General features: G+C 55.0%; 9 protein-coding genes across 9 annotated transcripts; 4 read left to right on the forward strand and 5 right to left on the reverse strand.

Moving 5' to 3' along the window:
- Positions 1 to 2,864: 2,864 nt before the first annotated feature.
- On the reverse strand, positions 2,865 to 4,253 carry SLS55_010164 (uncharacterized protein; the record flags this gene model as incomplete). The annotated part of the gene is made up of 2 exons (XM_066781553.1): positions 2,865 to 3,331; positions 3,602 to 4,253. The coding sequence occupies 2 exons, from the start codon at positions 4,251 to 4,253 to the stop codon at positions 2,865 to 2,867; spliced, it is 1,119 nt and encodes a 372-aa protein (XP_066627836.1).
- A 1,237-nt stretch (positions 4,254 to 5,490) lies between these two features.
- SLS55_010165 (uncharacterized protein) lies at positions 5,491 to 6,043 on the reverse strand (the record flags this gene model as incomplete). Its single annotated transcript, XM_066781554.1, has 4 exons — positions 5,491 to 5,794; positions 5,843 to 5,897; positions 5,959 to 5,982; positions 6,037 to 6,043. 4 exons carry the CDS (start codon positions 6,041 to 6,043, stop codon positions 5,491 to 5,493), a joined length of 390 nt encoding a protein of 129 aa, XP_066627837.1.
- Positions 6,044 to 6,647: 604 nt separating this feature from the next.
- On the reverse strand, positions 6,648 to 7,746 carry SLS55_010166 (uncharacterized protein; the record flags this gene model as incomplete). Its single annotated transcript, XM_066781555.1, has 4 exons — positions 6,648 to 6,807; positions 6,856 to 7,505; positions 7,559 to 7,663; positions 7,726 to 7,746. The coding sequence occupies 4 exons, from the start codon at positions 7,744 to 7,746 to the stop codon at positions 6,648 to 6,650; spliced, it is 936 nt and encodes a 311-aa protein (XP_066627838.1).
- Positions 7,747 to 7,789: 43 nt separating this feature from the next.
- On the reverse strand, positions 7,790 to 8,537 carry SLS55_010167 (uncharacterized protein; the record flags this gene model as incomplete). Its single annotated transcript, XM_066781556.1, has 2 exons — positions 7,790 to 8,374; positions 8,427 to 8,537. The coding sequence occupies 2 exons, from the start codon at positions 8,535 to 8,537 to the stop codon at positions 7,790 to 7,792; spliced, it is 696 nt and encodes a 231-aa protein (XP_066627839.1).
- Positions 8,538 to 9,569: 1,032 nt separating this feature from the next.
- Positions 9,570 to 10,496, forward strand: SLS55_010168 (uncharacterized protein; the record flags this gene model as incomplete). Its single annotated transcript, XM_066781557.1, has 1 exon — positions 9,570 to 10,496. One exon carries the CDS (start codon positions 9,570 to 9,572, stop codon positions 10,494 to 10,496), a length of 927 nt encoding a protein of 308 aa, XP_066627840.1.
- Positions 10,497 to 13,488: 2,992 nt separating this feature from the next.
- SLS55_010169 (uncharacterized protein) lies at positions 13,489 to 14,848 on the forward strand (the record flags this gene model as incomplete). The annotated part of the gene is made up of 2 exons (XM_066781558.1): positions 13,489 to 13,546; positions 14,442 to 14,848. 2 exons carry the CDS (start codon positions 13,489 to 13,491, stop codon positions 14,846 to 14,848), a joined length of 465 nt encoding a protein of 154 aa, XP_066627841.1.
- Positions 14,849 to 16,021: 1,173 nt separating this feature from the next.
- On the forward strand, positions 16,022 to 17,105 carry SLS55_010170 (uncharacterized protein; the record flags this gene model as incomplete). The annotated part of the gene is made up of 2 exons (XM_066781559.1): positions 16,022 to 16,164; positions 16,214 to 17,105. The coding sequence occupies 2 exons, from the start codon at positions 16,022 to 16,024 to the stop codon at positions 17,103 to 17,105; spliced, it is 1,035 nt and encodes a 344-aa protein (XP_066627842.1).
- Positions 17,106 to 18,077: 972 nt separating this feature from the next.
- On the forward strand, positions 18,078 to 18,716 carry SLS55_010171 (uncharacterized protein; the record flags this gene model as incomplete). Its single annotated transcript, XM_066781560.1, has 1 exon — positions 18,078 to 18,716. The coding sequence occupies one exon, from the start codon at positions 18,078 to 18,080 to the stop codon at positions 18,714 to 18,716; it is 639 nt and encodes a 212-aa protein (XP_066627843.1).
- Positions 18,717 to 19,981: 1,265 nt separating this feature from the next.
- On the reverse strand, positions 19,982 to 20,182 carry SLS55_010172 (uncharacterized protein; the record flags this gene model as incomplete). The annotated part of the gene is made up of 1 exon (XM_066781561.1): positions 19,982 to 20,182. The coding sequence occupies one exon, from the start codon at positions 20,180 to 20,182 to the stop codon at positions 19,982 to 19,984; it is 201 nt and encodes a 66-aa protein (XP_066627844.1).
- Positions 20,183 to 20,355: the final 173 nt, after the last annotated feature.

Consider the following 20,355-nt stretch of genomic DNA (forward strand, 5'->3'; position numbering starts at 1 on the left):
ACCCTAACCCTAACCCTAACCCTAACCCTAACCCTAACCCTAACCCTAACCCTAACCCTAACCCTAACCCTAACCCTAACCCTAACCCTAACCCTAACCCTAACCCTAACCCTAAACTAAAAACCTAAAACGTTCTATACCGATACCTCGCTTAAGAGAAAGGCCTCGAAATTAAATAGAGATATAGCCCGCGTTTAATTAACCGGCTCGAACGACTTCGGCGGCGTAGTAGAATCTAGAGAGCTAGTAGAATCTATATCGATATTAGCTAAGAAATCGCCACGTAAACGCTTTAGCGATCGCTTCTTCTTAGTATTCTTAGAGTTAACTAAATTTCTTAAAGGTACGATAGCCTCGATACGCTTTAGTTTCTCTAAAGACTCGAAACCCTCGCGGATTATTTAAGAACGACGAGACTAAAGAAAGCGCTACTATTTTCGTAAATAAAGAAGCTTCTCTAGAGTAACATTCTTCTTTATAGTAAGGCGAGCCTGCTCGCGATCTAGAGAATCTACTATAACCGATTAGTAACGTAAAAAGATCTAAAGAAATACTTACGACGAAAAACACCCCGTATAGCTATATTATAGCTAGTACGACGAGCATCTAAATATATAGTATAGATAGAAGAATTTTTTTATAATGCCACGTACTTAGACTCGTGTAATAAGCAATTCGCATAGAAAATTATCTCGATTCTACGAAGAAAAATCTCGTTTAATAACTTTTAACGATAAAGAGTAATATAGTTTACCTTACGAGGCCGTAAGTTAGCAGCGGAATTAGAAGTAGAACGTTTCTTAGAAGGTATAACGAAGACTTACGAAAAGAAAAGAAACTATTAGAACGACGAAAGATATATATAACTAGTAAATCTTTAAATCGAAGATTCTTAAGGTAGAAAATAGTATTACGAACCCTAGAGTATAAGGGCTTTATAACTCTAAGGGCTAAAAGCCCGTATAGAAGAAAGTACTATAAGAACTAATAAGCTCTACGAACGGTAGAGCCGTATAGATAGAAATTCTATACGAGAAGAACGGGCGTAGGAAAACTTAGCGCCTACGGGACTAAGCTTAGATAGTAGCTAAAGCCCGCACGGGAAGAACGCCTATAGAGAATCTAAAAAGAACGAAAAACCATACGTAACGAAAAGACCGCGCGGAAAGTAGGGCCGTAGAGACTTAATAATCTAGTTAAATTATAGTCTCGTAAGAAATACGAGATCTAAAAAGTAGAAAATAGGTGCGAAGATACGGACGTAAGTAAGACGGTTACTACGATCGCTTAGCAGCGATAGAAGCCGAAAGTTAGAATTTCGAAAACTATTCGAAGCGCTAAGATTACGTACGACCTACTAGTACCCTCTACTAAGAGTATATCTTATAATGCCCTTAAAAAATAGCATTAAATAATAATGCCCTTAAGAAAGAATATACTAGATTATAACTAGCTTTTCTATAGTATATAGATATACTCTCTTAGCTAGTATCTTAACCCTTTATAGTTAACTTAAAGTTTTAATTTAAACCTTATTAATTTAGAGATAACCGGCTTACTATATATCGTATAATTACGTAATACCTTCTTATCTAATTATTATTATTTCTCTCTTATCTCTTTAAGGTAAAACCTTCGGTTTAATTCATCTACTAAGCGACTCCGAAGCTTAGTAGAAGAAGCCTACCGTTATATAGAGTTATAAAGCCCTTATACTCTAAAGTTCGTAATAGATAAAAGACTACACGTAATAAAAAGACCGCGTAGAAAGTAAGGCCGTAAAGACTCGATAATCTAGTCGAATTATAGTCTCGTAAGAAATATAAGATCTAGAAAGTAAAAAATAGGCGCGAAGATATAAACGTAAGTAAGACGATTATTATAACCGCTTAGTAGCGATAGAAGTTAAAAGTCGAAATCTTAAAAACTACTTAAAGCGCTAAGATTACGTACGACCTACTAGTACCCTCTACTAAGAGTATATCTTATAATATTCTTAATAAATAGCATTAAATAATAATGCCCTTAAGAAAGAATATACTAGATTATAACTAGCTTTTCTATAGTATATAAATATACTCTTTTAGCTAGTATCTTAACCCTTTATAGTTAACTTAAAGTTCTAATTTAAACCCTATTAATTTAAAGATAATCGGCTTACTATATATTATATAATTACGTAATACTTTCTTATCTAAGTATTATTATTTCTCTCTTATCTCTTTAAGGTAAAACCTTCGGTTTAATCTATCTACTAAGTAACTCTAAAGCTTAGTAAAAGAAGCCTACCGTTATAGATATATTTAGTAGTAGTTATAGATAAAGAGTATCGATAAACGGTAGAAATATAGATATATATTAGAAAATACTAAGAATTAAAATTTATACTAAGTTATTACTAAGAAATACTAAATCTAATGCTAATACTATAACTCGCTTATAGAGGCTGTAAGCGAGAAGTATAGTAGCACGCCAAGCCACCGCTTTAGGTGTTAAAACGGCCCATGCGTCGCCCCGATCGAGCGATCGGGTGTTATGCAAATACCCCACCTGAGGTTACAGAACCTCCCTAATTGGGGATGCAAGCCACACAGCGGCAGCGAGTACAACCTGGTCAGGTGATACGTCTCTACAAACTTACAATATCATTGTCGAAACGATTGCTACCGTCTCTTGTCCTCCGTCGGCCACTGAGGACGATGGAACCCGTTCGCTGTTCACAAAGCTGATGCAAATGGGGCCGAGGAGTGTGCAAGTGAACGCCTGGAATTCGACGAATCGAGATGGAAACTCTACAATGGATTTGGGTGAGATGCAACGCAATGCCACGCCGTCCCGGGTCGTCCGAGGCGGAGCAGGTTGCCCTACCCGTACTCGGCCAGCACCCGACTTATGCATACCCCCTTGGCGCGATTGTAGTCCGCCACGCGCTCCGCATCCCCGCCGGAAGCGACCGCATCCCGCGCCGCACCGCCCAGGGCCAGCAAGTCCGTCCACGCGAGGAAGTCGGCGAAGCGGTGACCATCTTCCTCGCCAAGCATCCAAGCTAACAGCCGTTCCATGTCCGTCACGTACATTTCGCGCAGCTCTGGGGGATGGTGATGGTTCGCCCCGGCGGCGGCGGCGTTAGGGCGAGGCTCGTAGAAGAAGAGCGCAGCGCAGCGGGCGCGGGCGGCACCGAAGGCGGGAGGGTCCGCGGCGCGGGCGTGGCGGCCCATGGTGCGTAGGGCAGAGCGCAGGCCCGGGTGGCGATAGACATCGGGGTTGACGGTGCAGGCTTGGGCGATCCACAGTGCGAGCCTGTGCTCAAGGTCGACGCGAGTGATGACAGCTGCAGTGTGTGGGGATGGGCTGGGGATGAGAGGCTGCGGGCTTTCGCGGGGGGCGGGGGGCGTGTTAGGAGCCACGATGGGCGCTGTGGCTGGCGGGGAGGACAAAGCTGGTGAGACGTCGCGGCTGGGGCTGCCTTCTACGCATAAGGCTGGGGGCGCATTTTCCGCGGCACCATGGTGCTCATGGTAGGGCGGAGGGGGGGCCGCCGAGGTTCGTGGGCGCACATTCCGCCGAGGGCTCAGGCTTCTGTCACGGCGGGCCTTCTTACCTGTCCCAAACAGCTCGCAGCGGCTCCAGTCGAGGGGTGCTGAGTCAGCCCCAACATCGGCAGCGAGAATAAGACCGAGCGGGTTGAGCGCGTCGTTTTGCAGGTGGTTGGCAATGCACTTGAGCCCAGCGCGAGCATAGTCACTGGGTTTCATAAACACGGTGAACTCGAGCGTGTGCGCAAGGGACTTCAGATGGGCGAGGATGTTGCTGGCGGTTGCATTCGCAGGCCGGATGACCTCCATGTTGCTGTTGGGCAGGGTGACGTAGCCGGGCTCCTTGAGACTGAATGTGGCGGCGAGCACGAAGCCGTCGTCGGAGAAGCCGGCCTCGTGGAGGGCGGGAGCCAGGGAGCCAGCCTCGGAGATCTTGAGCGTGGCAGAAGCGAAGGAACAGGAGGCCAAGGCGGGCGCAGGCAGCACAAGCATCGCGGGTCGACGGCGGCTGCGACCGTGCACGTGGAGAGACACGGTCAGCGTGAAGCGGACGAAGGCCTCGACCGAGGGACCGAGGCCGACCTGGAGCATGAGCCAGCGGTCTTCGCTGTTGATGGGCAGCACCGATCCAAGCGTCAAGACGCGACCGCCGGCAGCGTCGGTCCACCGCGCCACCACACACTCCCTGATGCACTCGTCGAGCGCCGTGTCAGCCATGTCCTGGAGAGCGCGTCAGCGTACGGTCATGGCTCGGCGGGGAAGTCGATGCCCTTGCACGGCGAAGTGCAAGATTCCCGCCCACCCAGGCTTTGCATGTGCCCCAGAGCAGCCTTGACTCGATTGTGGCCACAGCCAGCGCGCCCGAGCCGGAACCGGACCACTGCAGGCTCAGGGCAGTCCTCGCACGAGAACCGAGCCACTCCAGCCCGAGGGTAGTCCCAGCACGGACGATCCAGCCGCGACCGCAGGGTGGACTTGGTATTGCGAGAATGGAGGAGCGCGGCGCGCTGACGGTGGGCACTGGATCGATGCGATGGGCGCGCAGTAGCGGTGGAGTATGGATGGACGATGGGTGGAAGAGGTGAAGGTCAAGCGTTCCTCTCCGCGTTTCGCGCTGCGCCCGGCTTTGTGGGGCGACGGAGGCGGATTAACCCTGACCGAGCGACCAATAGGTGCGGAGGCGGAGCTTATCGATATGGCCGGAGCTCTCGACCCCGCAACGCGTCGGGTCCGCCTCTCTGCCGGGCGTCCGTCTCCGTCTCCGCGTCCGCGTCCGCGTCCGCACCTCCGACCAGACCTTCCACCAACACCACCGTCGACGCCATGTCGCACTCATCCCCTCCTCACTCCGCGGCGCAGTCGCCTGCATCGGTCGCTGTTATCCCACCCTCGCCGCCGCAGTCGTCGCCTTCCAACCATCTTCACCCGGAAATTGCCTGCATTCTCGATGCCCTGCGCGCACGTATGCCCGACAAGTGCGCGCCTCACCATCTACACTGCCCGCTTGATCGCGAGTGCTACGCGGACCTCCTCCGGATCATCGAGGCCGACTTGAAGCCCCTCGCCGTGGAATACCTAGCCAGCACTCGTGGTCGAATTCGTGTATCCATCGGTGTTGTGGTCCGTACGTACTACTAGTTTACTCATTTCGGCGAAACTCGTTTTCTTCGCTGCCTGCTCTCTATAAGGGCAGGCCTCCCCCTTCACCCTTTCTTCTACCTTATCAAGGTCTTTTCGTAAATAGAACGTGGCTGAATGTCAATTCACTATCGATTTATAACAATCGGCTTCGACCTCGCAACGGACACTGGCCATGGGAAGCTGTCGGAGATGTAAAAAGAAAAAGAAGGGAAAAATGAAAGTAGGGCTGCTAAAGAGTCTTCTATAATTGAACAATAAATACACAAGTTTGCCTTTAGATCCCCAACACCCACACTCCGTCCGCGTTGTTGCTTCATTCGTCATCTCCAAGGGCATCGTACATCTCCAGAAACTCGGCAAGCTCCTCTTGATAGGCAGTCGGGTAGGCACTCAGATCAATCAAAGCGGTCAGATTAAGGCTCTCGTGAGCTATTTCGGTGCCGTCGTATGCGAGGTCGTCGTAGTCCGAGCACAGGCTAAAGTTGTCAACTTCCTCATCGTCGTCGGCGACACCTATGACGAGGTCGCCGCCCTCTGTGTCGTATGCGACCCTTCCTCCAGGAACCGCCGGATTGCGGGTAAGCACCTGGTTTCTGATCACTGGCAGGTATGGATAGCTGGCTACCTGTAAGCAGATGGTAAAGGACTCTTGCGCCTGGACTTACTATCCATTCTTGGAGCGGACCCATTGCGCCAGAGCGAAGTAAGCAAGGTTGTCGGCTGTGATCCGGACCGAACCAAGTCAGCGCTGCATGGAAGTGGCCGAGAGCAATGTACTTACCGTTTCGTTGAACATACCATCCAGCTGGATGTATTGGCCGGCGACCGGCATCCGGGGATATCCGTGCCATAAGCTTACATCTCATGGGGCCGTATGCCTTTCCTTTCTGGACAATAGGATCCTTATTTAGACGATATTGCCTCTATTCGATAAGCAAGTCATAGATGTCCGGGTTCGGCGTATCGTTTTCAGAATCGGCGACCAGGTGGATATGGAGGAGCTCATGAAGTAGGGTGTGTGCTTTGGAAATGTCAGCGCAGTCCATGTTAAGGACGGAGCAGTCGCATCACCTTGGTTTGCATAATTGTCCAAGTTGAACTTGAATTTCGGTGACAACCCCCCGGCCGATTTCACGACTGTGTCCAAGTCGTTCATGGTGAAAAATCGAGGGCAGAAATTGACCATTGGGTATTTGGGCTCATTGGGATCCTTGTTCAGCGCATAGGCGTTCATAGTACCATACCCGTCCCGAAGGCAAGGGCACGCATTCGCTGGATCATCGCAGCGAACCTACTTCGGGTTAGACTGATAGAAGAGGGGAAGAAAAACACGGTGCTCCGACCTTTATATAGTTCTGCCACGGGTTTAAAGAGAACCCCGGGTAGATTGTGGAGGCTTTGGTAAACACGTCTTGGATCTGCGCTTGCTGATCCTCATTCTCCACTATGCGATGGTCAGACTGAAGCAGTTCAGAGTTGGAAATTTGGTTTCGTACCGGGAGGCGCCAAAAACTCGAGCGCGGCGGCGCTGGTCCAGTCAATCTTGTCACCCACACCGTTCTGGTCGGTCAGCCTGTGGAAGTCATTGTACGCTCGCTGGATATCACTCTTCATCCCGGGTGTGCACTTGCTACAAGGGGTCAGTAATCACGAAGATGCGGAGCGCGGAAGGACATACTTGAAACCAAACAGCCTCGTTCCCCAGGTTGCGGTCGTGGATATGGGCGGGTACATGTCAGTAATAGGCTCGCTGCACGTCTTCTCCGATGTGTCCATGGTGAGCTCGAGAATCTGCGGATTGAGGTTGTAGATGCCGTCCGGGCAGGTCGAAGTGACGCAGCGGCCGCCCGATGCCGCCATGACGACATTTCCGCTGGCGTCGAGGAGCTCTATGCGTTGATCACCTTCTTGCAGCGATGAAAAGGTGCCGAAGTTGTAGCCGGCGGTGAGGTAGAACGTCTGCAGTTCTTGCCCGCCGCTGAAGCCGCGAATGCTGTAGGGTCCTCCGATGGAGCTGACGATGACGGCCCATGTGAGCACATCGGAGGCGGCCGAGTAGCCATCCGGTTTCTTGCTGATGAGGGCGTCGGTGTCGGGGCACACGGTGCTCGAGTGGATGGACTTGTACCATAGCGCACCAACCGCATCTTCACCAGTCGGAGGCTCCATGATTTCTTTTCCAGCCTTGTAAGAGCTGATGAAGGAGGACAGCAAGGGACGAATGCCGTTGTGGGGGAAATCCGCTTGGGTGGCATATCTGGTTGGGTCGGTCTCGTTGTTCTGCTCCGGCCAGATGTTGCCGATGTAATGGCTTTCGGGGCCATCGTTCTAGAATCAAGTCAGTCATCAGCGTGAAGCTGTCGCTTTGCGAGAGCTCTCACCCATGTAAGTATCTCAATGTACTCCGGCGCCGGACGCATTTGTTGAAGGTTGAAAAGTCGCCAGGAGAGATTGTCTTCGCCGGCTCGGTAGAGATTCGTATCGTACTAAATCAAGCACGTGGTCAGTTCCTGAGGCTCAAGTCGAAGCGCTGGCCCGTAAGACCTACCGAGTTCTTGTACTGCAGCATGCTTAAGCCTGGGTAGCCGAATGTTAGCCGATGAGAACTGCAATTAGACGGATGTCTTACCCATCATGTACGCCTTTTCGTTCGAGAACGCGCCCTCCCTCACATATGACTCGTTCTTCCAAGAAGATGTGTCAGTGTGGCCCCGCAGCGGCCAAGTGGATTCCCAGCTGAAGATGCCATCGACAACGTCTCCCCAATACTCCCACCAGCCAGGGTCAGACAGGTAGTAGCCTTTTGAGCCGTCAAAATCGGGAACGAAGTAAATTTCGTTCGCCCACTTGTTCCTCCAGTCCATCCATGTGGTGTTGTGGACACCGCCGTCGGCAAATGAGCTGATGAAGGGATACCCATTCGGGCCTTTGTAGTAAGCGGCATGACCCATGTAGTCCCTGAGGAGGTCGTCGAAGTCATCCAAGCCTTTCTTGGCGGAGCCCGCGGCCCATAGATCCATGCTGATGAAGAGTTTGAAGTCGGGGTAGTTGTCGCGGGCGTGGTCGAACATGTAGTTTAACGTCTGGCGTACGAAGGTTTGGGAGGGGTCGCCAATGTTCAAAGCGAATCCGTCAAGACCCATGGCCGAAGCATCTTTGATGTCTTGGTGGGCATGGTCTTCGTACACGGTTCCAACCTGGGAATGTGTCAGTGACGCATTCAGCAGTCGGAAGAAGCAATGTATCTACCATGTAGTGGGCAAAAACACCCTGGGTTAGGGCCTTGGCTGCTCCCAAGTTTGCGGTGGTGAGGACAAGGAAAGAGACCAAGGCGGCCAGGAAGCCGCGATTGAAAGCCATGAGGGTGAGGAGTGATGGATGAGAGAATGTGTGCTTGATGCCAATACCAAGGGTTGTAGCATCGCCTTTTATACAGCTGCTCGAATGCTACTACACTCCTCCATGATCACTGACTTGACGGACATCTGAGTGACGGCCCTAAGGCAGCAACACCACCAACGCCAGGCTGCTCCACCGTCGAGACTGATGAAGCCCCATTCTTGTCCAACAGTGGATACCACAGACTCAGTACAGTGAAAGATTCTTCACGACTATGCCTCTCTGTCTCTGTTTGCCGAAGTTGGTAGTCCACGATAGTTCTAGCCAAGTCCCAGGCTTGTGGTTGCAAGAGGCACAGCCGTGAGAAGGATTCCTAGTGCTGTTTTTCCCATATCAGGCGCCTGCAGAAATTACGTGGCGTGCTCGCCAAGCTGCGGACGGAGAGCAGTTGCGGCGCGGAATGTTGGTGTTGCCACTCTGGAATTAAGCGATGGCACTTTTAGCGAGGCCATGCTTTGGTGTTCACCCTCTCGTAGACATGTAGAGATCCTGACAGCTGTTCTTCTTTCTCGACACGTACAGGACCACCTTTCTGGAAATGGATGTGACGTTTGATGCTGCACGAAGAAAGTGTGCCATGTAAGCGCTAGGATGCTGCGGAAGATGTGATAAGGCTGCAGCCTGCGGCGCTCCCGACCGACCTGGCGCGAATTATCCCTCGGGTCCGGGCTACAGCGCAGCGGGTGCGGCCATACAAGGATAGTGTTTTCTATCTTGGCAGCACGAATGGCTCGATTGCTTTGCCGCCTGCTGTGGGGCAAATCCTACGTATTGGAATTTAAACTCGCCGTTGCACGCGCCGCACGGGGCGCGTCGGATCCTTCTCGCGTGGCAATGCGTCTTGAGATCAGCCCAGCCCGCGGCACAGCAGCACCAACCAACGCTTCTCTCCACCTCCCAGCCAGCGCCAGCCAGCCATAAAAGCACCGCCAGCCATCCACCATCCACTCTCACCACTCCTCATCTCCAGCTCTTTCCTCCACTCATCCCGCAATGTTTCTGCTCAACCGCCTCCTCTCCGGCTCCCCCCAGCCGGCTCCCAGCCCCGGAAGCATCGACAACCCCATCTTCTACTACCCCCCCGACGCCGACCCGGACTACCAGCCCACCTCTCTCGACGACATCGACACGGACGTCGACGACACCGAGCTGTTCCCGAGGCATTCCCTCCGCCGCCCGCCGCCGTCCATGCGCCTCGCCCTGACGCCGCGCCCGCACGTCTACGGGTACCCGCCGCGCTGCCCACACGGCGGCGTCCTCGTCCTCGCCGACGCCGCGCCCGCCGACCTCGAGTTCCTCGGCCTGCCCGCCATCCCGGCCGACGAGATGCCGCCGCTGTCGGGACCGGGCAGAGAGGACGAGGAGGAGGCATTTTGCGCGCGGATGCGCTTGCTGGGGGCGCAGTGGTGGAAGGAGGGAGAGGCGGAGCTGTGCCGGGCGGATGTGCTGAGCGAGCGGTTCCCCGACGAGCCCGGCCTGGGCGGGCTGCGGACGGTGGACCTTGTGGCGGTGGGGTTCGAGGGCGTCGTTGGCGCGGGAGGGGCGCTGGAGGACGGCGGCGTTTGGGCCTATCGCGATCGGTGGGCCGAGAGGCAGCTGGAGCGGGATAGGCGGCGCGAGGAGCGCTGGCGCGAGGAGGACCAGCTTGGGCCGTCTGGTGTGGATCGCGAGGCGCGGCTGACGGAGTGTCGCGAGCGGAGGAGAGAGCGGCGGGAGGAGTTGAGGCGAATTGCGAGGGTGAGGGCGGCGCGCACGATGGAAGAGAGGTGTAGGGTTATTGGAGAGTGTGGAGGCGAGTACTTCGAGAGCGTGGACGCATGGCGGAAGGTTGTGATGGAAGAGCACGTGAGGGAAGGGGTCATTGCACCGGACCGGCATGTGTTGTTTCGGAAGACGGATGAAGATGGGGATTTCCTTTGAGGCAGACGATGAAGAAGAGCAAAAGACAGATCATGGCAGCAAACAGGGCAACCGACCTTGCGGGTGGTGACATTCAGCGCTGCCATGGCCTGCCTGACATGCAGCGGCTGGTAGGCGGGCTTGCAGGGCTGGCGCCGACTGGTCTGGATGCAGAGAGGATCGGGGCAAACCCCCTTGGCAAACCCTTTTGGCCCGTGCGCAGCGGCGACGAGGGCGGTAACAGGGCTGGAGAACCGGACATCTTTACTTAGGCAGCGCCATACTAAATTAAGTAGTCATCTCTGCTTACTACATATATCTTATCACACGCGATCGTGGCTTCGCAGGAGGAGCAGGAGGAGTAGCCGCCAGGCGGCCAGCAACAACCCACAACACCAAGCGAGGGCAGTAACGATGCTTAAGAGGCACCGGAGGGTATATATAACGCTTCAGACGAGGAGGAAGCGCCCGCGGAGGTATTACAGGGCTATATTAGGCTGCGCAACACCATGCCAAGACCCGCGATAGCAGAACCCATATAATATGAGAGGACACCTGGAGGTATAAAGAGACTTAGTTTGGCGGTATATTACACCACGGCAACGTCTTATAATACCGTGAAGCGTCTTAAAGCGTTCTACAGTAACCCGCGGCGGCCTGCAATACCCCGGTACGGACTAGATACGTAAACGGTTTAGCTGGTAGTCTTAATTTGTTAGTGTTTCGCTTACAAAATAAGACCGGCAGAAAAACGCGCACGGTTCAGAACGGTTTGCCAAGATGGTTTGCCCCGATCCTCTCTGGTCTGGATGGCCGCCCTGGCCGGCTCCCAGGCCGCGGCCTCGGCAAGATCCCGCAGCGACCCCATAAACAGGCGCGACATGAGGCAGCCGACGTCGAACTCGTTGGCCAGCCCGTCGATCCCGACGGCAGACATGTGCTGGTGTCGGAGACGAGCGCGCTTCTCGAGGTGAAGTCCAGCTGCCATCTTGCTGCGAAGGCAGCTGCGACCCGTCCACACAGCTAAGGAAGCCGCGCAGCGTGGGCAGACGAAGCCAATCCATTGCTGCCACACGATGACGCTGACGACTATATACCAACATCACGGCTGCTGCACCATCCATCGCCGATGTCGTTCAATAACCTCAACAAACGTCTCATCTTCCTCGAGCATCGGACGCCCCATCAAGTCCCGAACCCTAGCACCCCATGGGCCCCGCAACACGCCATGCGCGTACGGCCTCCGCCGCATCCAGCCGGCCCACGCCTTGACAACCTCGGCCGCAAAATCTGCCTCGCATCTAAACCACTCCTTATGCATTATTCTCTCGGCATCGCAATGCCTCAGCTGCCGGAGCTCTTGGAGCTGGACGTGCACGAGCTTCTCGACGCGCTTCGGGTGGGGCACATTGACCTCGACATAGGCCATCTCTAAGTCGGACAGCCTGCACCGTTCGCGGATCTCGCAGAGGCGCCCGCGCGCATCCGCCGCCACCCCGATCTTGGCGAGGCCGGGCAGCGACGTGGCCGCCTCGAGCACGTACACGTCGCCGAGCGTGTCGTTGTCACCTAGCTGGTTCCTCAGCTCCTTGCCGAGCCTCTTTTCGACGGCGCAAACGAGGTGCCTCGGCAGGACCGCGAAGGGGCTGGCCAGGGACCATTGCCGCGCGCCGCCGTCGGCTCTGCGGCGTGGAGCAGGCTTCGTCGGGGTCGCGGCGCCGGCGATATTGAGATTCCTTACGGACTCCGCCAGCGCCTCGGCGGCCGCCGTCGAGCTGGTCGAACGTGCGGTCGAGGGACGGTCGCCTGGCTTCGGATGGCAGGGCGAGCCGCGCCGTGCGGCGCGGCCGTCGGGGCTGGGAAGTGGAGAGGAGGCCGACGCGGTTGCGCGGCTCGCCGGTGCGGAGCGCCGCCTTCTGTCGGGCGGCGGTTTGGTCCGACCCGGCAGTCGCTCGTGGACGTCGCGGCCTTGCGCTTCGGGTGCGAGAAAAGAGCTCGATGCGGGAGCCGTGTGAGCTGGGCTCTGCCGTGGGTGGCGGCGGCCCTGAGGCGTGCTGGGACTGCTTGCTGGAGCTGTCGCTGATACTGCGGGAAATCTGTTCAGAGCTCCGTCGAGGGCCTCTTGAGATGCGGATAAGAAGTAGTAGTTGATTTGAGTTGCGATATTGAAGTTGACGGTCGCTTGTTGTGTCGTGCCTTCTTCCTCGTCTGATGATTCCTGAGTGACCTCGATGGGCGGGAAGCTTGAACTCGAACAAGCTTTCGAGCTTTTTTTTCGGTGAGAGTCGTCGCTCGCTTGAGAGGACTCGTCGCTGGCTTCAGAAGATTCTTCGTTGGCTTCAGATGATTCTTCGTTTGACCCAGAGGACTCGTCGCTGGCTTCAGATGATTCTTCGTTGGCTTCAGATGATTCTTCGTTTGACCCAGAGGACTCGTCGCTGGCTTCAGATGATTCTTCGTTGGCTTCAGATGATTCTTCGTTTGATCCAGAGGATTCGCTGCTGGCGAGTTTGTTGCGAGTAATCTCCTCCGCCCAGGTATCATTGTAGAGATCCAGCCAGAACCAGTGCAAGTGCCACGGGCATAGCAAGAGGCGGATAAGCGGCTTGAGCTCACTTAGACTGGGTAAGACTTCTTCCTTCTCTTCATCTTCGCTTTCATGCTCAGACGTACTGCGAACGATTTTACGAGCAGCCTTGAGCCTCTTGTTGCCCAATATATATGCGCACCTCTTGCCGGGTCCGGTGCTAGCGATGCACCGAAACTTCTCTTCAACGTTCAGCAGCTTCATCCTCGCATGAGATAAACGTGTCAAGTCGCAGCCGGGCAGCATTGACGAGAATGCACGGCGTAGAGGGGTGCTATGCCCGTTCTGGTGCCGATGTTTATAACAAAGGAGGACGCTGGTAAGCTTTCTTGATAGAGATTTGTCGAATGGCAGTTGCGACTTGCGAGCCCGCTCGATTGTCTCGTCGATATAATGGATTTTAGGGTGGTAGACCTTCCGGCAGCGATGATCGGTATTGTCGATAATGGCATGGCACCTACGAGCGTCACGTCCACAGACCCTCGTAAGTTCTTGTATCATCGTCCCTAGTAGAGGCGCTCGTCTTGGATCCGTCGTCGCCGAGTGAGCTTCTGTCATGTTTACGTGGTCGTTGGGGGGAGCAAGCGCCGTGTAGTTGGATTCAAGGAACAAAGGCTGACCGTGTTGCACGCGGGGTTTTACGTCTTCATGACTTGATCCAGACTCGGCAGGCGTGAGAAATAGGCAGGCCGCTTGCGCCGACCTCGACCCTTGCCGACCCCTTATTCCCGCAGATGGGGGCGAAAACCTGTGCCGCAATCGCTGCAGAGGTGGTTGCGATCGCACAGCTATCGCAACACCCTAAGAGACCAAGTCTACCCATTCCCAAAACTACATTTCCGTCTCCATTCGTACGAGCGTGTTTCGCCTTCTAGGTTGTCAACAGTGGACTGGGTAGATGAGAAAGAGTTAAGGGCTACGGGCACAGCGGCCTCAACAATTCCACCCGTGAAGCCAAGGAACGCGGCGCCACCGGAACCCAGTTCCAGGAAACCTCGTATGACACTACGGCAATCTTACCTATTCCATCTCACCCCATCGGCTTAAAGCCTCCGAAGGCGTCGGACATGCCACCGAGCTGGCAAGAAAAGCGCGGGGCGGTTTCGACGTGGTAGATCCAGTTGGCAAGTCGATAAGGCTTATGCACAGTAATGGGCTGCTGGTGCCTAGCGTGATAGTGGGGAGCCCCCACACCATCATCCTTACCGCCTAGCTGGACGACGTCCCCGACCCTATGCTTGCGTCCGTGCCTACGCCTCCGTCTACGCATCGCTGCCGTAGCCCCGGTCGCGGCCCGCGCTTGCCCTGCTACTACCGTCTACCCGAGCGTATAGTTCGGCCTACTAAACCTCTTATATCCGAGCTTAGAAGTAGTTTAGTAAAATACGTGTTCAACGGGCTGGCCGTCAACGCCAACCACAGCGTCGCCGGAAACACGGCGGGCAGCAACGCGGTGCACCCAGGCTGGCGCGACGCGCTACTCTCGGCCATCGTGCAGGGCGCGTGGAACCAGACGGCGGCGTGGGAGAGCAATGTCGCCGCCGAGGCCAAGTTGACGGACGAGCTGATGCCGCTGCTGGAGACCATCACGCCGGGCGCGGGGGCGTACATGAACGAGGCCGAAGTCAACAACCCGGGCTGGAAGGAGGACTACTTCGGGCCGAATTACGACAGGCTGAGGAGCATCAAGGCGGCGTGGGACCCGGACGATTTGTTCTACGCGAAGATGGCCGTGGGGAGCGACGAATGGACCGTGGATGAGGAGGATCGGCTGTGCAAAGTTTAGGAAGTCGTGGAATTTTTTTTCCGACAGACGCTGGCTCCGTTGATAGAGAACCGAATGTAGTTCAATCACAGCAATGTCGGAAGTGGCAGTGAAGTTGCAACAAGGAAGGTTTCCAGGAAGCAAGGCCGCCGCTACTCACTCATTCCCACTGACTTCACCATCAACCGGTACTCCGGGTCCAGGGTAGTGAGTGTATGTGCATTTGAGGCGGTCCATGGCCGCACAACATGTCCGAGGCCTGCGATCTGAGTGAGTAGCGTTGCCAGTTGACGTTGTCGGCTGCAGCGTTGTTCGTACTCGGCGAATTCATGACCAGGAGGATGCTTACAGCTTTCCCGCCCCCACTCCCGCGCATGCGCCCAGTTCCATCGCCCCAGCCACGTCTCTGCGGCTTCCAACTGTCCTCAGACAGTGCTTTCCATCGTGCCGAGCTTCACGCTCATCGAGCAGCATTTAGCCGGCTCAGCCACACTCCCCGCACACTGCATTAGGGGCGCTTGCCGGACGACGCCACAAAAGAAGAGTGGCGGGTGAGTGGACGGCTGTGAGAGCGGGGTAGCCGCCTTGGCTGGAAACAAAACGCTCTGGGGGCATCATTAGGCCTGCTCTGTGTAAGTGTCAGCGCTATTGGTTTCCAGGGCTCTGTGTAGTAAAACAGGGTGATTGGGTTCATCGGACTCCGCCCATGCAGTCGCTGCTGCCCATGGGTCGCGAGACTGGTGGAAAAAAGAGGGAGGATAGTTGGGTGTTCGTGGGAGAGATCCCCTTCTAATTCCGCGAGCGTTTCTTTATGGCTGCCGAGCGGAATGGAATTATGTAAGGCTAGGCATTTTCAACAATGGTGTGATGTACGTTTTAACTTCTGAGCAATGCTGATGCGTAAGCCTTCCCCGGAGGTAAATCCCACAGACCGGAGATAATTCCAAAGACCGGCGCCGTCAGCTTACTCTCGGCCTCCTCGCACCACCGAACTACCGAGCACCGACCGAGATCTGATAATCGGTGGAATAGACACTCCATGTTCCGAACTTTGTCGTCCGTCGCTATATTCTTTTGATGGATTAAATATGACGGAAAGTGCGGAGGACTTTGAACTCCATCAACCTTTACCTCTTGCAACCTTGGAGAACTCAAACAACGAACACCACATACTTCCACCTCATACGCATCACCATGTCCAACAAGGCAGCAGTAGTCGAGCAGATTGGCTCTCCCGTCGTCATCAAGACGGTGGAAAGATACACTCCCGGCCCCGATGAGATTCTCGTCAAGAACAAAGTCATCAACTTCACTCCTCTCGCAGCCAAGATGCAAAAGTCAGTACAGACAACAGTGTAACTGTTCTCCATTCATTAACACGGACAGATTTGCCCCCATCCCTTACAAGCCACCGGTCATCCTCGGTTTCTCCTCCGCCGGCATCGTCGAAGAGGTCGGCGGCAACGTCACCTACGTGAAGCCCGGCGACCGCGTGGCCGTCCTGACAGTCTTCGATCTCAGCGACCGGCACGGCCATTTCCAAGAGTACTACATTGCCAACCCGCAATTCACGTCCAAGATCCCGGACGGCGTCTCGCTCGAAGACGCGTCGTCGGTGCCCGCCAACCTCGCCACCGTCGTCGCCGTGATGCAGGCCCTGCACGGCCCCGAGCGCCCCAGCCCGGACGGCAAGAAGGCGGCGCCGAACGGCAAGAAGCTGCTCGTGTACGGCGGCAGCTCGAGCGTGGGCGGGTACGCGGTCAAGTACGGCGCCGACCTGGGCTACGACGTCGTCACGACGTCGTCGCCGGCGAACAGGGACTACGTCGCATCGCTGGGCGCCGGCAGCGTCGTCGACCACAGGCAGCCGGCCGAGAAGGTCGTGGCGGACCTCAAGGCGCTCGGGCCCTTTGACGGCGTCGTCGACACCATCGGCACGGCTGAGCAGACGGCCATCCTCGGCCAGGTCCTCGCTGAGCAGAAGGACGACATCACCATCTTCACCATGCTGCCTGAGGTCGGGGATGCTGCCGCCTACGCGACGCCGGCGCATGTGAAGCGCGTGTACCAGTCTTGGCCGCAGGTGCTGGAGACGCCGGAGATGAAGGATGTTTTGGAGTGGACGTATCATGTGTACATCCCAGAGGGGTTGGCGAGCGGTGCTATCATTCCCACTCGGAATGAGGAGATGGCTGGTGGCATTGACGGTATTCAGGCCATCTTGGACAAGTCTCTCGAGGGCGGTGTGAGTGGAAAGAGACTGATCACGCTCGTGTAAACTACTCAGTATTAATGTGATGGATTCTATATGGGATTAGGAGTTGTAGTACGGCTGAGGCCGCCTAATATCAATTACAGCACATGATGACGCTGTGCCGATAAACTGACAAATCTTGACATTGGTTACACAAGAGTGATGCCCTGACTTCCCGACCGCCCGGTCTTGCACGCAGTTTAATTGGATGATGAGATGGTCATTGGTACCATTGCTGAAGTATGCTGTGGTTTGCAGGCCAGAAGTCTTAGAAAGGAGGTATGGTGGCTCGCCGTTCGGTAGTGTCCGAGACTTTTGGTAAGGCCGAGACTTGTGGTACCTAAAGCCGAGACTTATGGTACTTAAGACCGAGACTTGTGGTAAGGCTGATGGCCACCATTCACCGTCGACCAGCCCCGCAACTACTCCGCAACTGTGCTGAATAACCTTGTCAGGGGCTCGTGTTGGCACCGTGTGGGTGGGAAAGGCGGCGGATCACCTTCCGAGGTGGATTTATCGAGGCAAGAGTTCCCGAGCACGGGGTAAATACGATGTTGTTGAGAACACGGACAGTAGATCTTGTCTCAATCGAGGCAACTTGTTTGTTATTCCCGGCCAACTTGGATGGACGCGCAGCGGAAGTGGCGCTCAGCCCTACAGGGCTGCATAACGGCGGTGGCTCCCGCCCTCGTGTACTGCGGGTCTCAACGTCTTGGCCCATGCAGTCCCCATTAGAACTTCTAATTTAATGTGACCGGTGCACATCTATGCGGTAGATGGATATGATCTCCGGAAGCTGGTGCCCGTTCTGCAGGGCTGACTTTGATGGCTATACGAGGTCTACCAACGAGCCTAAGCTTCATGGCGTCGTAGAAAGATGTATAAATTCTCAGTCAGACGAGCCACCAGTATCTCTTCTTCACCACCAGCAAGCCTACATTCGCTTTTTACTCTCATACACACCCTTGATTAAACTTCTTCAGCCAATCACTCAACATGTACTTTTCCAAGGCCACCATCATCGCCGTCGCGGCGCTCGTCTCCACCGGCTACGCCCAGTACAACTCCAACACCGCCTACCGCGACTACGTTCAGCCCTGCATCGAGCAGAACCGCCAGGGTGTTGACGGCAACACCTGCTGCGGCAAGTCATACGACACCTGCGTGAGCAAGACTGGCGGTGACATCGCCAACTGCCAAGACATCGAGGGCACCTGCAAGCAGGCCACCGGCGCCAAGGAGAAGCGCCAGTTCGACTCCAACACGGCGTACCGCGACTACGTTCAGCCCTGTATCGAGCAGAACCACCAAGGCGTTGACGGTACCACGTGCTGCAACAAGTCGTACGACACCTGCGTGAGCAAGACTGGTGGTGACATCGCCAACTGCCAGGATATCGAGGGCACCTGCAAGCAGGCCACCGGCGCCAAGGAGAAGCGTCAGTTCAACTCCAACACGGCATACCGCGACTACGTCCAGCCTTGCATCGAGAAGAACCGCGACGAGGGTCTCGACGGTGAGACGTGCTGCAACGACTCCTACGACACGTGCGTCAGCAAGACCAACGGCGACATCGCCAACTGCCAGGACATTCAGGGTACCTGCAAGCAGGCCACCGGCGCGAAGTCTGCTTGAATGGACACGATTCTTCATGCCTACTCATCAGCTGCTGCTCCACTCTGGCCCTAGTCTATACCGGTACCAGCTGGCTTTCGGGTTGACGGGGAGAGGGAACCGGGAGCGAACCTTTTAATCATGTATATAATCTATAGATTACGCTCATCAACAAGTCATACCTAACACTGTCTTCTCTTGTGACGATGACTTTTTGAGACTCGAGGTGACCTAGCACGTCTTAAGCCCATTTTCGTCGATAGGAGGGTCTCAGTTTTGTGCTTTGGGTTGGGCGAAATCCCGACTTCGGACCTGGTTCCAGTCAACTTGTTCGCCAATTTGCGTGAAATGGCCGGTGAGTGACGCTAAACCCTTCTAGCGATCATGCAGCCCGTTGCTTCATACGTTTTGTGACTGATACAGATGTGACCATCCTGTCTGTCTTGACCCGAAAAAACGCCGAGGGTGTATTCCATTGATCGGAACTTGGTGATTTTGAAGGAGACCCGCCATGAAAATACATGGTTGACAATGGTTGGACCCGTCTTCTTGGTCACAAAAGCCAGTGCAGCCTGGCGTACAGAAAATCTCCATAGTGAGGAGTTACGCAGCGGATGAGATGCCGCAGGTGCAAACGCTGACAGAATTCGCAGGTGGATCTTGGAAGTAACTCGGGCTCCCTGGCAAGGGCGGTGAAAATACTCTTGCGATAGTTCCAGAACAAGCCTTTCCTCCATTAGACCAACAACAAGAAGTTGTAGAAGCCTAGTGCGTCACTGTTGGGGTTGCATAGATGGGTTGGGCGGGACACAGTCCGGCGGGCGCAGCGGCCAGTGACGCCGAACCCCCGAGGCCGCAACCGAGCAGACTTGGAACGGAATACGACGTAGAGAAGACAGCATTGATGTTGAAATGGGTATCGAAAGAACTTGCGTAATCTCAGCCGACGCCATTGCTTGAAGAAGGGAGAAGCGTAAAGCCCAGAGGCGCCAAAAACACCACACTCCTTGCTCAGATGGACAACCTCTATGGCCCCACCCCCTCATTGTCATTGTTGAGCCGAGTTTCGAGTCAAATGTCTACCGCTGCAGCGCCGAGCGCGTTGGGGCCGACTGGCGTTTGCGGGTGCTACAGGGCACCTTTGTGACGGCGGCGTTGTCGCGGTCGGTAAGGACTTGACCGATCAAACGATGGGACGTGTCCGGATTGTCGAGCCGATGGTGCCTGAGGGCGCGCACGTCGTAATCAAGCTTGCCGGCTTCGATTCGCACCTCCCTCATCTCAATTTAGGTCTGGCGCGTGCCTGTGCACAGCTCGGCTGTAACGGAGCGGAGCTCGCTGGTTAGCTCGGCGGACACGTCTGCGATGCGCTTCAAGACATCGGCCTTGGTGGCGTGCTTCCGGCGTTGCTTGGCAGCAGTGGCGTACTTCGGCGAGGACAGCTGTGCGGACGGCGCTGCTTCGAGGGTGGACGTGATGGCAGCCATTTTGTTGGTGTAAGGGCGAGAGTCGTGGAGCGGCGCGGGTTGTTGTGAGGAAGGGAAGCAGCCCGGCGAAACATCGGCTGAAGCTGGACTTAAAAAGGTGACGCATCGCCCGCAGCTCGGTCTCGACCTTTCCTACACCTACACCGGCACACCTGGTCCCTTCGGACTGACAC

The sequence above is a fragment of the Diplodia seriata genome (assembly GCF_021436955.1).
Source record: "Diplodia seriata strain FDS-637 chromosome Unknown scaffold_12, whole genome shotgun sequence".
Lineage (NCBI taxonomy): Eukaryota > Fungi > Ascomycota > Dothideomycetes > Botryosphaeriales > Botryosphaeriaceae > Diplodia > Diplodia seriata.